Source organism: Zophobas morio, unplaced genomic scaffold (genome assembly GCF_036711695.1).
Source record: "Zophobas morio isolate AGI-343-1 ecotype UQ-CSIRO unplaced genomic scaffold, CSIRO_AGI_Zmor_V1 ptg000008l, whole genome shotgun sequence".
Lineage (NCBI taxonomy): Eukaryota > Metazoa > Arthropoda > Insecta > Coleoptera > Tenebrionidae > Zophobas > Zophobas morio.
The window spans coordinates 197,019-212,965 of NW_026972113.1; the positions used below are offsets into that span (position 1 = coordinate 197,019).

The 15,947-nt window shown below is 39.6% G+C and overlaps 4 protein-coding genes across 7 annotated transcripts; 2 read left to right on the top strand and 2 right to left on the bottom strand.

The window, feature by feature from the left end:
* Positions 1 to 2: 2 nt before the first annotated feature.
* LOC135124930 (26S proteasome non-ATPase regulatory subunit 4) lies at positions 3 to 1,702 on the bottom strand. 2 transcript variants are annotated; one of them, XM_064050154.1, is made up of 6 exons: positions 1,564 to 1,702; positions 1,299 to 1,439; positions 1,129 to 1,240; positions 873 to 1,079; positions 376 to 811; positions 3 to 311 (listed from the first exon to the last, which is right to left on the bottom strand). In XM_064050154.1, the coding sequence occupies exons 1-6, from the start codon at positions 1,587 to 1,589 to the stop codon at positions 103 to 105; spliced, it is 1,131 nt and encodes a 376-aa protein (XP_063906224.1). In that variant the 5' UTR covers positions 1,590 to 1,702; the 3' UTR covers positions 3 to 102. The 2 variants fall into 2 exon arrangements, with proteins under 2 accessions (XP_063906224.1, XP_063906225.1); XM_064050155.1 differs by having other exon boundaries at positions 376 to 820.
* A 100-nt stretch (positions 1,703 to 1,802) lies between these two features.
* Positions 1,803 to 4,179, top strand: LOC135124929 (F-box only protein 9). Of its 3 annotated transcripts, none has more exons than XM_064050151.1 (6): positions 1,803 to 2,077; positions 2,126 to 2,239; positions 2,670 to 3,101; positions 3,156 to 3,319; positions 3,365 to 3,791; positions 3,844 to 4,179. In XM_064050151.1, the coding sequence occupies exons 1-6, from the start codon at positions 2,075 to 2,077 to the stop codon at positions 4,033 to 4,035; spliced, it is 1,332 nt and encodes a 443-aa protein (XP_063906221.1). In that variant the 5' UTR covers positions 1,803 to 2,074; the 3' UTR covers positions 4,036 to 4,179. The 3 variants fall into 3 exon arrangements, with proteins under 3 accessions (XP_063906221.1, XP_063906222.1, XP_063906223.1); XM_064050152.1 differs by having other exon boundaries at positions 1,804 to 2,077; positions 2,126 to 2,221; XM_064050153.1 differs by lacking the exons at positions 1,803 to 2,077; positions 2,126 to 2,239 and adding an exon at positions 2,351 to 2,618.
* Positions 4,180 to 4,609: 430 nt separating this feature from the next.
* On the bottom strand, positions 4,610 to 10,776 carry LOC135124931 (progestin and adipoQ receptor family member 4). The gene is made up of 4 exons (XM_064050156.1): positions 10,468 to 10,776; positions 7,388 to 7,606; positions 6,788 to 6,891; positions 4,610 to 6,741 (listed from the first exon to the last, which is right to left on the bottom strand). Exons 1-4 carry the CDS (start codon positions 10,706 to 10,708, stop codon positions 6,406 to 6,408), a joined length of 900 nt encoding a protein of 299 aa, XP_063906226.1. The 5' UTR covers positions 10,709 to 10,776; the 3' UTR covers positions 4,610 to 6,405.
* A 1,932-nt stretch (positions 10,777 to 12,708) lies between these two features.
* On the top strand, positions 12,709 to 15,761 carry LOC135124727 (neutral alpha-glucosidase C-like). Its single transcript, XM_064049935.1, has 11 exons — positions 12,709 to 12,799; positions 12,846 to 13,073; positions 13,120 to 13,270; positions 13,316 to 13,527; positions 13,577 to 13,772; positions 13,821 to 14,901; positions 14,955 to 15,112; positions 15,160 to 15,270; positions 15,316 to 15,431; positions 15,490 to 15,560; positions 15,615 to 15,761. The coding sequence occupies exons 1-11, from the start codon at positions 12,765 to 12,767 to the stop codon at positions 15,719 to 15,721; spliced, it is 2,466 nt and encodes an 821-aa protein (XP_063906005.1). The 5' UTR covers positions 12,709 to 12,764; the 3' UTR covers positions 15,722 to 15,761.
* Positions 15,762 to 15,947: the final 186 nt, after the last annotated feature.

The window sequence follows — 15,947 nt, forward strand, 5'->3', positions numbered from 1 at the left end:
ACTGCAAGTGACAATTTACTTGAAATTATAATCCACTGTGAGGGTTCACTTTACACCTCAATAACTATAAGTATATAAAAAAAATTAACTAAATAAAAAATATTATTTCTTCTGTTTATCGTCTTTTTCTTCTTTTTTCTTATCTTTCAAACTACCAACGGCCTGACGCACGGCTTCTGACTGAGGGTCGACACCGGGCAGATTTTCTAATACGCTTTGTAAGAAAGCAGGATCATTCATAACCTCAGAATAATCTTCATCTGCTTCAACCTCCATGGGTTCTTCTTTTTTTCCAGAACTTGACGATTCCTCTGTCAAAATAACAAACAAACAATCAAAAAAGGTCACAAAATCACTTCAATTATTTCTACTCACGTGCGTCTTGCATTGACATTTGCATGGCAAACGCAATCTGTTCATCTTCAGTCATGTTGGCAAAATCGACAGTTGGTACCCCTGCAGCGTTTGCATCCGCATCTTCCTCCATAGACATTGCCAAGGCCCTTTCCAACATGGCTTCTTCACTTGGTTCTTCTTTGATAGGGGACGCTTTCACCCCTTGTTCAGCAGACGACGCCTCTTTCGCCCTTCTAGCTTCATCCTCCTGTCTCTGTCTTTGTTCCTCCATTGACACACGCAACGCCAGAGCCAATTCTGGATCTTCGTTGGGATCAACGCCAAATTCGAATCCAGAAGCACCTAAACCGGCACCACCGGTACCATCCTCTCCTTGGATGATGGGGGAGGAAATTAGAGCGTCCGAGAGGTGGGGGCCCGGGGGTACCGTTACCAAGTGGCTACTAGAACCATCCTTCAAGGACTTTTAATTAAAATATATTTTGGATACAATGGAAAAAAATAGATTGTCTTACTTTTCCATTGAGAGTGTTAATGAAAGTGGTGAGAACGTCACTGTTGGTGGTATCTTCCCCAAAACTGACAACGTCGACGTTGACTTTCTCCTTTTTAAGTTTTTTTGCTAATTTTACTAGTTCTTTTTCTTCGGAAGCCACAGGGCTTCCGACAAAGGCGACAATGCGCATTTTGTGGTTCTTGCCTTGGCGATGTTTAAGAGCTAGCTGTAATTGACGCAATTATTTTAAGTTTGATGTGGCAGGGAATTATTACATGAGCAATTCGGATTCCTGTGTGTAAATTGATGTCGCCGTTGGGTTGGACTTGGTGAAGTTTCGATAAAATGCGACCTACGTCACTAGTGAGAGTTGCCAAAACTTCAACACTGAGAAACAGAAAACAAAGAGTAATGGTGTGGACGGGCCTTGAGGAGTGTAACTCACTTGGCTAAAGTTAACAATCCGACATTATTTTCTGGGTTTGATCTGGTTTTAGAGTGACAAACCAGGTTTACGGCGTCCTGCTGGGCTTGTAAACGAGTGGGTAAAAAGTCTCCATTTCTCATATAGTCGCTATTGTCGACACTGTAAGAAAAAAGGGTAATATCAACAAAGAGAATGCTAAGTCATTGGTAAGATTTGAGGTTATGTTGGGGATGTTATGAAAGCGATAACTCAAATCACTTGGTTTTAAATCAGTCATTCTTACCATATCATAGTACTCTCCAAAACCATTTTTGAACGTTTTAGAGGTTCTTTCGCACTAAATAAAAAGTGAACTTTTAGCACTATTTGGAAATTTTGACGTTGACGTATTGATTTGTTGCCAACTGTTGTTTTTGTCGGTTTGTGTGACAGCGTGAAGCCAAGCTAGCCACACACCAAAAAAATACTTCTACATGTTAAAAAAAAAAACAAAACACGATTGACACCTTTCAAAAAACTTTTCTTCACCTCATTAACAACCACTCATTCAAATTCTAGTACAGGAATGTCGAATAATTAATAAATTTTAGTATGTTCGGTTAAATGAGAACTTGCAATAGTCAGAATTCCCACTACCCAAAAACCATATGACGATTTTTCAATAACAATCGGCTGTTGTGCTAAACATGGATGGTTTAGCGCACAATTATTATCTCAAAAATACCACTGTTGTAATCAGATATACTGACCGTGAACTAGTCTTCGCAATCTAAACACCGAAAAGAGGAAGAAAAATGGTAAAACATAGCCCGTAAACACCGGTTACATAATTTGTGCTTTTGTAGAGTTTCAGCATTCAAGGAAGTGGATCAAATCAGTCTTCAACGGATTCGTCAGGCGAAGGCGAAGACCAAGATGAATCTTCTTCTTCACCAAATCAGGTAGCTTTAATTGTAAAGGTAAATTTGTGATTGACCTTGGTATCTTGTTTATAGTTCATTTACTGATTAGTGGAATATGACTTAAGTTGACAATGGCACAATTGTAAGTACACGTGTAAATAACCCGTAGGAATTGGAGACTGATTAACCCCTATTTTGCGAGTTTTGTTTTTATTGTTTGCCTGAAGGGTGTCCTTGAGTGGGAGCGCTCAAATCCAAGTGTACCCTCACAGCTGTGTGACTTAAGTCATATTACACTATTTCAGTAGGTGAACTATACAGGAAAAAATAAAAACATAACTGCTATTATTTTATAATAAATACATACGTTTTCTCTGAATGTGGAATTTTGTTGAAGCGTTACATATATAAGGTGTTCTTGCAATATTGTGCAATGGTGAAAACGGTCGTACAATTTTGTTAATAAATAATGTCGATTTTCTTCAAGGACACCACTGTTGAGGAAGTTTTGAGCAGCTTCCGCGAAAAATGGCAGAAGGAACTTCAGATCTCGCCACGCAAAAAACTCGTGGCATCACCAGCTCGCAAAGAGATTGAAGATGACCACGAAATCAAAGCCAAAACGTACTTCCTCAACGGGGTCGAGATGGAAAAGAACGGCAAGCTGTACGAAGCCATACAGTTCTACAGACGCGCGGTACAGCTCGTACCGGACATAGAATCGCGGATTGACAACGTCCCCAGAAACAAACCCCTTCAAGAACACATTCCTGAGGATGAAAATAGCGACAAAGAAGAATACAACGAATCAGACGATGAAGACGAAGACGAAGAAATCAAAGACGGGGAGCTGCAACAAAGAATACAGAAGAAGTTTTCAAAAATGTCGGCCATTTGTTCCCCGAAACAGGAACAAAAGGTAGAATTAGTGACATTTCGTTTTTTATCACATGAAGTGTCACTGTTTTTTCAGACAACGCACATTTCAATCTTGCCAATGGAAATGATCTTGTACATTTTGCGCTGGGTAGTGTCATGTGACCTCGATTTACGCTCGCTGGAGATGTTTTCCATGGTGTGTCGCGGGTTTTACTTGTGCGCTCGCGACCCAGAGGTGTGGAGGTTGGCTTGTTTGAGGTAGGTTTCGGTGGGTTGGTAGCACTGCTATAATGTCGTTTGCAGGGTGTGGGGTTTAAACTGTGGTAATTCTCCCTATAACTTCTTGTCGTGGCGCCAGATGTTTGTGGAAAGGACGCGTTTACACTTCAACGGTTGCTATATTGGTAAAACTACGTATCTACGTCATGGGGAGAACAGTTTCCAGGATCAGTTTTACCGACCGTGGCATTTGGTTGCTTATTATCGATATTTGCGTTTTTTCCCTGAAGGAATTGTTCTAGTCCTGACTTCGTCTGAGGAGCCGGCGCAGTGTGTGGGGCAGATGAAGCACAGAAATGCGCGCAGTCCTATTCTGAGGGGGTACTATAGACTGAAGGACGATAAAGTGATTCTGGTTGTGCAGCGGCAGGATAATAAGACGTCGCAGGGTTACAAGAAGTCGAAACGTCGTGCCGATTTGAGGGAAATGGCGGAGCAGACTTTCCATATGGTTATTATATGCAAAAATTGACTATTTTTGTTATTGTTGTTGATTTTCACAGGAGTTACAAATTAAGAGTACTAATAAGAAGCGACACGTTCAGTTGGTTTGGACACACTATTCCGTATTCACCAGAACTCTCAAAGGCGACGAAAGTACCTGCAATTTTGACTTGGTTAACAACCGATTCCCGCCTTTTTGGTTTTCCAGAGTCAAGAGCTACACGTCAGAGTCTGAGAGTCCATTACAGTAGTTTTTTCGATTCGTTGCTCTGAAAGAGACTTATTTTTGGATGGGATTAATACTAAATTTGTTAATAAGTCATAATATTTATTTAAATATCTATACACAAAATGTACATAATTTATTGATAATAAAGGAAGATTTATTTTACAAATATATATTTACATAAGGGAACGGAAATGCAAGGTCGGGATTTTCTAATCCTCAAAAAAACTCGAACTGATTTTTCTGTACACGTAAGTCGCTTCTACAGACAGACGTCACCAAAATGGAATTTATCGTACATTTTTAAAACGTTTTAAATCTTTGGTAAACTTTGAACATTTTGTATAAAATACACGTCTAAATTGGTGTAGGAATAAAATCGAAGCAAGCTTACATATGTGAGTTGCACCGTTGAGAAATAACTGTAAGCATAACAGGAACAACGTAAATCAACCATGCTCGAAGTACAACATAACCTACTTTAAATACGGTACGGGAATAAACATACGTTCAACGTTACACATATACGTCTAACTTATTTATTGATTAACGGCCTGAGACAAGACATTTGCAGGAATATTTAGTGATTATAACGTCACTTTTCCCCAGTCGCCACTTATCCTTTTTTTTTTCTCCGGTCGTGTAAAAACTGAGTTAACGTCACACTGAAACTCGAACGGGTACTTAGTAACATTTATGAGCAAATTTTCTTACGTTCGACAGAAAAAAAACGTAATCTAGGAGGCGTTGGCAGCAACAGTGACAGAAACTCCATTGCTCAGCAAGGCCTGCTTAGATAGTCAATTTAAATCTCTGCAAAATGTACAGGATGTTCCATCTGAGCTACTTTATACAATCGAGGATCTACATTAATACATAATGTTCGCAGTTTTATTTGTAAATTGACGACTGCTGGACGAAAAGTTATTGAAGCCATTTTTCTATTGTCACGATATTTTTAGACTCTCTTTTGTTGACAGAAGAAACACCTGTACATGGTTTCTCAGTGGTGATAAAATTTAATTTTGTACATAAGGATAAAACTGTCTAGTGCAAAAATACTACTGGTATCCGATAAACTAAAAGCTTCATTTTCCACCAATTTATGTTACTCATGCGTGTTATCAAGCCGACAGTATGAACGTTTTTTAGTAAAAGAAACTAAACTTAAAAAAAAATGTTCACATTTAAAAAAATGAGTGACGACGTTGCCTTAATAACTGTAACAATAAATTGGTCCGAAATTGAAACCCGTATCAAGTGCCTTTCATTTTTTCCATTAATTTGTACTTATATGAATACTTATCTGCCATTGTTTGCAAACATCGATTTTATTTAATATTAAAGTACGTTCCTTTTGACGTAAGTAGATATAGAGTGCCACTTTTAGAATTTAAATTTAACTGGGTGCGCATGCGTGGCGCGAAATTCAAATCTTTGACTTGGATTGGTCTAAAAAGCGAGCTGTATATCTACTGAGTGTTGACATAAACATGTTTGTGTTATGACTTTATTCCATCCGTTTGCACTTAAACATGGAAGAATTGCTTAATTTGTTGGAAGCACAACGGAAGATTATATTTTACATAGGTATATAGTTTAAAATATTATTGCGTTAATGAATTACTGAAATTATGATCACATTTTTGATTTCAGTTACTAATTGATATGCTTCTATTGCTAACAATATTGATATGATAGGTTTTCCATATTACGTACACCCTTCTAAAGATTAAATTATGTAGAAGTTTGTCACGTGTCAAACATGTGTGTCGTTCCTAGGTGTTTATAGTTTAAAGTGTGGAGGTCTGTAAGATCTTTGGAAGTAATAAAAGTGACATGGAAATCCCACTATTGCGGATGGTGCGTCTTGGAATAATAATTAATTTTTAACACGTGATACTACATTATCGTTAACTTTGTCAGGTAGAACAGTGTTTATGTGTAGCTTAATTGTAAAATAGACTTTTCGAGTATAATATAGTAAAATTTCTTTACTGTAGCGATTAGTTGAGCATGTCGTGACATTTGATGAAGTTCATCGACTTTACGACTTAAGGGTGTGTTCCCCGCGCCCTCACGCAATCCCGCCATACCAAAAAAATCGATTTTTATTGCTGTCCCGCCCGGTGCAACTCCCTCGCTGCAATTGGCAATATTTAAAACCGCTACAGCTATATTGTCGTCTATTTAAAAACGCTAAAATCCCTAAAATCCCTAAAACCTCTATCACAATAACTCGAAAACTTTAGAAACTCGAAGTGAACCGGCGCCTCGCGCCGCGGAAGAAATTCAGGGCGCCCCAACTCGAGCCCACTTAGAATACGCATATTAAAAAAGAGTCCAAAAGAGTGAGCCCCCTGGAACGTGCGTAAGCGAAACCTGGTGCTACTTATCAGAGGACCGCGTTGCAGGTGACACGTGACATCCACGCCAGGTCCCTCATGGTAGCCACGTGCATGGAGTACACCGCCGCCACCACCAGCACGTGCATGATGTTGTGGGAGTTTAGGTAGAAGTCCACGGCGCCAGGAAACCACTTCTCGGGCACGTGCATGGCCCCGATGGCGGCGCCGAAGATGGACACGACGTCCTGCAGGACGACGTGCTGAAAGGCGGCGGGATCGCCGCCGCCGTAGCTGGTCACGCGCAGGCACCACAGCAGGAGGCGCATGATGAATGGCAGCAGGAAGCACAGGCGCCGCTCCCACGGAGACCACGCGGTCATGGCCTGGAAAGCGGCGGTTAGTAAGGGCGGGACGAGGGGGGCGGCTTACTTTGTACAGGCCCCAGAGGCTGAGGAGGCAGTACGAGGAGATGCAGAACCAGCGGAGCAGCCGGGGGAGGCAGTAGGAGGTGGCGATCACCATGGGCATGGCACCTGGAAGGACACCTGCTTGAGGTGGTTATCCTAACAATTTTTAAATTATACAAATCTGGTATCAAAGGAAAGTGTACTTAGGGGCGAGGCGACTGTGATGATGACATAAAATACACTCTGAATATTTTGGAGCGACCAACAGTTGATATTTGTATCCGTAATCCCACCGACTGCGCCATTTCTTCGCACGCCAACCCCAATTTGTATAATCTATTACGTGAAACGAATCTTTCATAGCTTTCACAAGCGATTGACGTTTAATCAATCCTTGCATGTTTGAGCGGAATTAATAAATCACGTCTAATGATTATAGAGACATCTCGTTTTCCCCTAAAAAAAGAACATCCGAGGTATCGATTACCATCAATTTGAACACATTGGGGGGCCTTGACATATAGTGAAAGAGCAATTGTAGGTCAAGTTCTCAACGCCCCAGTTCCGCGGTCGGATTTATACGCGTTTGAGGCAGCGGCCGGATTTACACGCATCTAATTACCGAAACTCTGACTGATCCAAATCCCTAGCATGTCCAACTGGAGCAGCCGGTAGTACACTACTGAACTCCTATCCAGGTTCATGAACAAGTGGTAGACGAAACTCCCGACCCACGGACACAGGATACCCAGGAAGTGACACCATGACAGGAAGCGCAGCTCGACTTGCGACCATGGAAGAAGCGCAGGCACCGTGAGGAGGATGTAGAGGATCGGAACGGCTGCAACAATTAAATATTTACTCATTATATTCTTATTTATATCGCTAATAAAAATCCATCTATTTATATAAGTATTTACTTATTTATTTATTGATTTACTTCAGTATCACGTGATAAATTATTCGTTTCCGTTTACGACAAAGCCGACAAACAAAAATGGCACGAAACAGTACTTAAGTAATTTCGCCGGTATTGTGTAGCCATTAGGGGCTACAATACGGATTTGTGCGAATGAGAGACGCTGCTTCCGGTGTTCTGTGGATTTATTGTGTTGATAATATAGGTCAGTGAAAATTTAATTGGTTGACGTTTGGTCACGTGATGCTGCTAATGAATTATTACGGTTACAGGTTTCATGAATTCTCTAGAGGGATTGATCGGGGCGATAGGATCTGCAGCGGCCGTTTGTTCGACGATTTTTTGCCGTGATTTTATTTATGGGTCGAGGTGAGGAGAGGGCTCCAAACTTTGTAGCGAGTTTAATTATCGTCTCGAAAGTTTCGAGAATGTGGATCTTCAAGTTTCCTCGCTGAAAAAATGAAAGTTTGATGGGTCAGAAGTCGGTGCACAATTGACTGTGGTTTTTGTCATAGTCGGGGAAACTTGTAGAACGTGCTTATTACAATATGGCGGTTTCTGTACAAAACAAAAATTTTAAGTATGGAGCCTGTAATCGATTTCTCATCAAAAGTATAGGTCACTATATATATTATCAAATTTCAAGATGGCGGCTGAAGGCCATCTTAAAAAAAATAATGACCAGGCTTGAAAAATATCGTGTTTTAAGCAGCGGCTAGTGTTTATAAGTATTCAGTTATTGTATTTTTTAGTTTTACAAGTTTTAATAATATTATACTTTGACGAAAAAGATGTTACATGAGTGAAACCTATGTGATGTGTCAAAAATGATAGTTAGTTTTAACTTCAAAACATGTGAATTGTAAATCTGTATATTAATACACCATGTTGTTGTTTTATTTGGTTGTAAATAGCGCGATTATGCTGTACTTATGTGACATACATGTGATTTAAGAATAATAAATAACGAAGTAGAAATAAAGGAATTCAGAATATTTATCGAATTTTCGTTTCCTGTATAATACAGAAAGTAAAATAAGAAAAACTCAAAGAAGTGAACTTGGTGAGAAAAAATAGTTGCGAGATTAAGTACAAACTGGGGAAATCAAAAATAGAAAAGCAGAAAGAAAGGGGAAAGAGAATTCTAAACGAACCTGAGTACGAGATACCTAATAAGAATAACAAAATAAGGAATAAAAAGGAACAAGGACTTAGTGAACAATTATATGTTAAAAGTGCAACAATAAAACAGAGGGAAGCAAAGAGAAGTGAAAGAAATGAGGGAATAGAAGAGGAACTCCTGCAAAGATACAAATAAAGATTTAAAAAAATGTAGGGGAGTATTTGAAAGAACAAATAGAAGAATGCAAAATAAAGAGTGTAAATGGATGCGAAAGACAAGAAGGAACGAAAGAGATCCAAAAGAATTGTTATGACTAAAATGCGTTAAGTGGAAAAACAAGCTACTAATTTTAAAAAAGAGAAATTGTGGAAAGAGAATCGGAGAAAGTTAAAACAAGAAAGGCTGTTAAGATATATCCAGAGTGGTAGATATATGTCGAAAACGAGGATAAAGAAATAAAAAGAAGGAGAGACAGATTCAGTACAGGAACGGACTTGGCATAATAATATAAAATTATGGGGAAAAGATAAAGAAGGAGAGTAAGGAACGAAAGAACAAAGAACAATAAAAATTGGAAATGCAGAAGAAAAGAATCATCAAGCCTGAGAATATTAATGTTTGCGATTTTTTGCCAGGGTGGGAACATTTAAAAAATTTTATGACGGCGTATGTAAAATTGAAATTTTGCACACCAACTCAGGAGCTGCCATCTTCTCATTGGCTTTTTAGGCGCGCATCCGGTATTCAGAACACTAAAATGACGTGAAGAAACAAAATACTAAGTCACTAGTACATAAAACAACCAGAGGTCACCAATACAGGAAGCGTCTGATGGAAAAATACATTATATATGATCACGTGTACATACAAAAATCTGATAAATATCTATCATGCCTAACACGTGACACGAAACTAAGGTTAATAAATCTAAAAATATATTAAAAACGTAAAATCAAAAAAGAGTGAAAATGTTTCCCATGCAATAATAGTTTCCTTGTTGGCTGAGACGTGCTAAATGATAAAAGCAAAGTTTGATGACAAGTTGACTAAAATATAAATCCCACGCAACCGCACTCAAATTACTATTTTTTTTTTGTAATTTTTTTTTCTATATATGTACAAGTATAGCTCCAGTGATCATGTGACTTCAAAAATAGTTCAGCAGTAGTAAAACAGAACAGTTTTGTTTAAGTGCAAAAGTAAAAATCTTTCAGAATGTGTTGGGGTGAAAGTAACGCCGGGCATATGACAGATGAGTAGAAAGTACATGCATAAATCGAATTCTAACATTAATAGAGAGCCTAGAATATAGAGTCAAGGGCTCAAGGGCACTAGCACAATAGAGTGCCTTGCTCGAGTGGTTTTCAGATAAACATTTGTCGGGAGAATGGTTAAAGATCGTTCAAGCTTTCACAAGCCAGAATCTACACCTAGTACAAAATAAGGAGGGTCGAGTCAAAAAAGCTACAGCGGATAAAATATCGATAAAATGGGTGAAAGGGAACAGATTTCAGCATTCTCATAACCAAAATCAAATCGAGCCCTACGTCGGCAAGCATCACAGAAAAAAATCGCGCAACAGCTGACCGAGTCCATTCCGGCAAGCCGCAGCAGATGCAGGGTACAAATATACCAAGCGTTTCAAACCAAGCAAGATTACCGTGTGTGACGATGTTGACCGTTTCATTGTGCAAATAGAAGAGACTATTGATACACCCCCAGGCCGTCAGCAGCGGCCTGTAGCCGGTGTGGATATACGGGTTGAACTGCAGGTGTTTCGGCATGTCCCTCCACAGCAGGAGCGCGCTTTTTTTGCGGTCGCATGGCTTGCTGTCGTCGGCGCTGACGTCGGCGTCGCCGCGGCGACGGCGGACCTGGATTTCGGCGTCGGTTTCGGACATCGCTACTTCGACTTCGGCGGGTGCAGCTCTTCAGACACCGACGACGACGACGACATGCTTTCAGTATCACCGTGACATCGTGAATGACACGCGCTCGACGCCAGCGCGCAACTCCACGGCGTTGCTAGGATCGAGGAAGTCGCAGGAATATTGATTGGGAGATGGGCGGGAAAATTTGCTTGGGAGGACGGGATGGGGACGGGACGGGACGGGAACAGGTGCGGCATAATAAGTAAGTTTTGATTAAAAAAATATTGTGGTGAGATTTTTTTTAATAATTGTGGCAGGGGGCGAAGGAAATTGTATTTAAAAAAAAATGGAGATGGAAGTCCGGGAACTTGTGGTTCCAAATTACTGACAATAGAGTGAAATCGCAGTTAGTCCTGCGCTAAATTTGTATCCGTGAAGTTATCTACGTGATAACTAGGTGAACTGATTGGTCAGTCACAAAATTTATAAAATTTGAAACCGTACCATCTAAATGCTTGACAGACCAAGCTCATTTTTCTGGGTTGGTAATTCTACCCTGATGCAGAATCGGTTATGATTTTATTTATGTCAGATTAGGTCGCGTCAGGTTAGAGTACGTCCAATCAGGTCAGGTCAGGTCAAGTCAAGTCAAGTCAGGTCAGGTCAGATCAGATATGGAAAGGAAAGATCAAAAGTAAAGGGTGAGAACTTCTGAAATAGTGCAGATGTTCTCCTTGATGACAAGAGATCACTGAATTATTCACTTATAGTTACAGCGTCAACAGCTTTTGGCAAAGTAATAGGAATTACATTTTAAGATTATGACTTGTTCGAACTTGTACGTAAATTATTATGTAAAGTCAGTTGTCAGATAAATAAAAACAATAAGTCTCTGTTACAAAACGAAAGGTTAAAATTCGCATACTATGGAAATCCTGTGTGCTTAAGAGTCTTTATTGCCAGATGTACAGAGCAGTCAATACTGTATCCTCCTCTCTTAACCAGCTTATTTATTCGTGTAAAATTTAAAGCAGCTTTGAGAAAGTGTTGAATAATGTACTACGTTGGTCCCTTTAGTACAGTGTTTGTATATGGAGAATTCCTGGAGGAATTAAGCACTTGCAGCAATTGCTCTTCGTGTATTGATTGTAACGGGTGGGGAAAGGAGCACTTTCTACACTTCGGCTACATATGGTAACTCTTTGTGAAAGATTCTTGGAGAAATATGCATCTACAAGCCGTGCTGTGAATGGGCGTGGAAGTTTCCTGTAAGAATTAGACACCTGCATGTTTTCTCTAAATTTACACAGTTTCTAATATGAGAGATTTGGAGAGATATTAAATAGATATTCTCTGTAATTACCAAATCTACTACTTTGGATTTTTGAGTGCACTTTAAGCCTGTCCTGATGCTGTGATATACATACATGCTTCAAATGTTAGGAAAATTCAGTAGAAATAACTTTGTAGATTGTGGTCTAATCAGGTTACTGGTTATTACCGGTTATGGCAAAAATGTGTAGTTTTTAAAGCTGGTAAATTTCCAACGCTGTTGCTGTATTATAACATAAACACTTAATGCATTCTGATGTGCTCGTGATTACGTGGGACAAAAGCGTGATACCTGAATTTTGACCACAGTTTGATAACTGATTTTGATATCAAAGTTTTTCTGATTATGCAAACTTATTACCTCTGAAATTAAAAATAAATCCATACAAGTTTTCATTTGGATGTACAGATTTTAGATGTAGATAATTCTACTACATTGTTTAGTATCACGCTATTTTTTACAAACATATCAATCAAAAATTGTATACAGTAGGTATCTTAACACGACCTGTCAAGTGGGTCTTATCTTGAAGCCCATGAATATTCTTCGTCTCTGTAATCAAAAAATTTTCCAAAACATTGTCGAAGATCTAGCCACTTAGAACGCCTTATTTGTAATTATCTACCCACATTAACTGAACTACCAATTGTATAAATAAAAAGCTTTCACTACAAGTGATCATTCGCCATCATGTTAACACAACTTCTCGTACTAGTAATACTGGCAATAAGTGCCAATGCTGCCGACCATGACATGTACCACAACTGTTCAAGAGTAGATGTCTGCAGGTACTAACTTCACTTCTCTTAATCCCCAGTTTATACTTCTTTGTAGCCAAAATCGAGAACTGGAACGCCAAGAACGGTACCAAATAATCCTAGAAGGAGCTGTATTTTCCCAAGGAGTGGCAAGCTTTCGGGTACAAACAACCGACGGAAGTGAAAATTTAGGACTAAATATCACAGCCATCGAAGGCAACATATTTAGGGTCCAAATTGAAGAAACTGAGTCTTCGCGGTACCACATCCAGGATGTTCTAGACGGAGAACCTACCGTTGTCAAGTAAGTACCTAAATCGTCTTTGCCGTCATTATCTCAAATTTTGTAGTTTTGACGATGTTCAACTCTCGTTGACTTCGGCTGAAATTTTCCTGGGTGACAAAAGAGCAGTCGTCAACGTTTCACCATTTTCTGTAGAGTTCTACGCTAACGATGTACTAACTTTGGTTATAGAAGGGGATCGTTTAACGCTTGAGAATGTAAGTTATATGGATAACTCTTCTATGAGTAAAGTAAAATCGTAGGAGGAATTGCGGCATCCGTTCACTGTTGGAGTGTCTTTCCCTCAAGCCCTACACTTGTATGGTCTTCACGAACACGCTGACCATTTGGCACTACGTACCACGGCTCCAGGAGGTGATGACCCATACCGTATCAAAACCATGGACTTGACTTACTTCGAGCTCTTTAGTACTATGGCGATGTATGGCGCTGTTCCTGTTTTATATGGCCATGGGTTAGTACTATTTATATTTGTTTCCACGTGTCTGAAACCCCCAATTTAGGATCAATGCGACTTCTGGGCTATTTTTACACAATGCGGCAGAACAATGGGTCGAAATCACGAACAAAGACATAGGTGCTGATGCATTCTTCATGGTTGATAGTGGGGCTTTGGATATATTCATATTCCTTGGACCTTCAACTACTGATGTCGTGCGTCAGTACACTTCTCTGACAGGAGTTGCCCATCTACCACCGGTTAGTACAAAACAACCTCGTTTCTATAGTCTAAATGGGTTTTACTAGATCTGGTCCCTCGGGTACCACCAATGTCGTTGGGGCTACGCCGACCAGCAGGACGTCCAAACTGTCATTGCAGACCTGGATACGTACGACTTCCCCGTTGACGCAATTTGGCTTGACATCCAGCACACCCAAGACATGAAATTCTTCACTTGGAATAGTGAAAATTTCAGCGATCCCTTTGACATGCTGGCAAACTTGTCCTCAACTCATCGATACTTGGTAACTTTAAGCGACCCTCACTTTAAGGTAGAAGAAGGTTATTTCGTGTACGACGAAGCCACAGCCAACGACTACTTCATCAAAAACCTAGATGGTACCAACTATGAAGATCAATGTTGGCCGGGAACGAGTTCCTGGATGGATTACCTAAACCCAGCCGCTAGAGACTACTACTCCAGTTTATATTTATATGAAAACTGGAACGGTACCACCCCCACACTGGGTGGAATATGGAACGACATGAACGAAGCCGCCATTTTTAACGAAGAAATTGAAAAAACTTTCCCTTATGACGTGGTCCACTACGGAGGAGTGTCCAACAGGGATATTCACAACATGTACGGTTACCTTCAAACCATGGCCACTCACAAAGGGTTAATTGATCGTGATAACGGTACTTTGCGACCTTTTATCTTAACCAGGGCACACTTTTCTGGGTCTCAAAGGTACGCGGCGTTCTGGACGGGTGATAACACGGCAGAATTTGGGTTCGTAACAATCAGTTATTCGATGTGTCTTAATGCCAACCTTCTGGGGTTGGTGTTCTGTGGGAATGACGTTGGTGGTTTCTTCGGAGATCCATCAGATGAACTCTTGCAAAGGTTTTATCAAGCGGGAGCTTGGTTGCCCTTCTTCAGAGAACACGCAAGTCAGGAATCGGAAAGACGTGAGCCCTATTTGTTCTCTGAGGAGGTTCAAGCGACGATAAGAGAGGCAATAAAGACACGCTACGCCCATTTGCCGGTTTGGTACACCCTGTTTTATGAGCATACGCGTTTTGGCGATCCTGTTATCAGACCTTTGTTCTATCATTACCCCAATGATGTCGAACTTCTTGAAGTTGATGATCAACTACTACTAGGTACGTTCTTCACTTTTGGTAAAGGTGTTAGTACTGATTGGGTTTGTTTCAAGGCCGAAATATTTTGGTCAAAGCTATTGGCGAATCCGAAGTCACGTCTGTGCCAATATACTTTCCGGGAGGTGAAGACGAAATCTGGTTTTCTGCACAACTTGATGGTACCACTTTTCCGGGTACGGGGTGGACGGACATACCTGTTACTATTGAAAGGGTAAAAATTTTAACATTCTGAGATTCTTTCTATAATGGTTTTTCCAGATTCCTGTTTATTATAGGTTGGGGTCAATTATTCCCACGAAGCAAACTTCGAGACCCTCTACTACAGACATGAGAAACGATGGCTACACGTTGACCGTCTTGCTACGTAATGTAAGTTTTTGTGAAATTTAGGATATTTCTAAAGACAGATTTTAGAATGATACTGCTCAAGGAACGGTTTATAATGACGATAATCTCAGTTTTGAATATAGGGATTCCCAAAAATATAGTTATTCGGACCTCTTTGGTACTGAGGAACAAGTGGTCATAAGGTATCTTTTAAAATTTAATTTTATATTTAGGACTCATGTAGGTAATTTTGTGTTTTAGTCCCATTGACGAATCTGACAATGAAGAATTCCTAATTGTTGTTGACAACATTGTCGTTTTGACATATAATGGTAAACATTTGCTTTGTTTTTATTTCATTGTGACAATTCTTTTTTAAATTACAGATGACGGAACGGTTGTCAAGAATTCTTACAAACACGACGTGAATGGAGTTCCTATAAATCAAATGAAATACGAAGGAAAGGAACCTCTTGTTATAATTTTACGTTAAATACTTGTATTATATTTGAAAAATATACAACAAATACTTAGTCGTTTGAATATATTAAAATATAAAAGATCTATGAACTGGAAAAAAATTGTTAATTTAACCGGTTGGGAGTAAAGTTTTCCCTTGATGCATAAATAACTAATATTCTGATGTTTAATAGTTATGAGATAATCACGCATTATAATTAAGTACGTAAACACTTAAAACATAAAGATGTGTCCGTGAT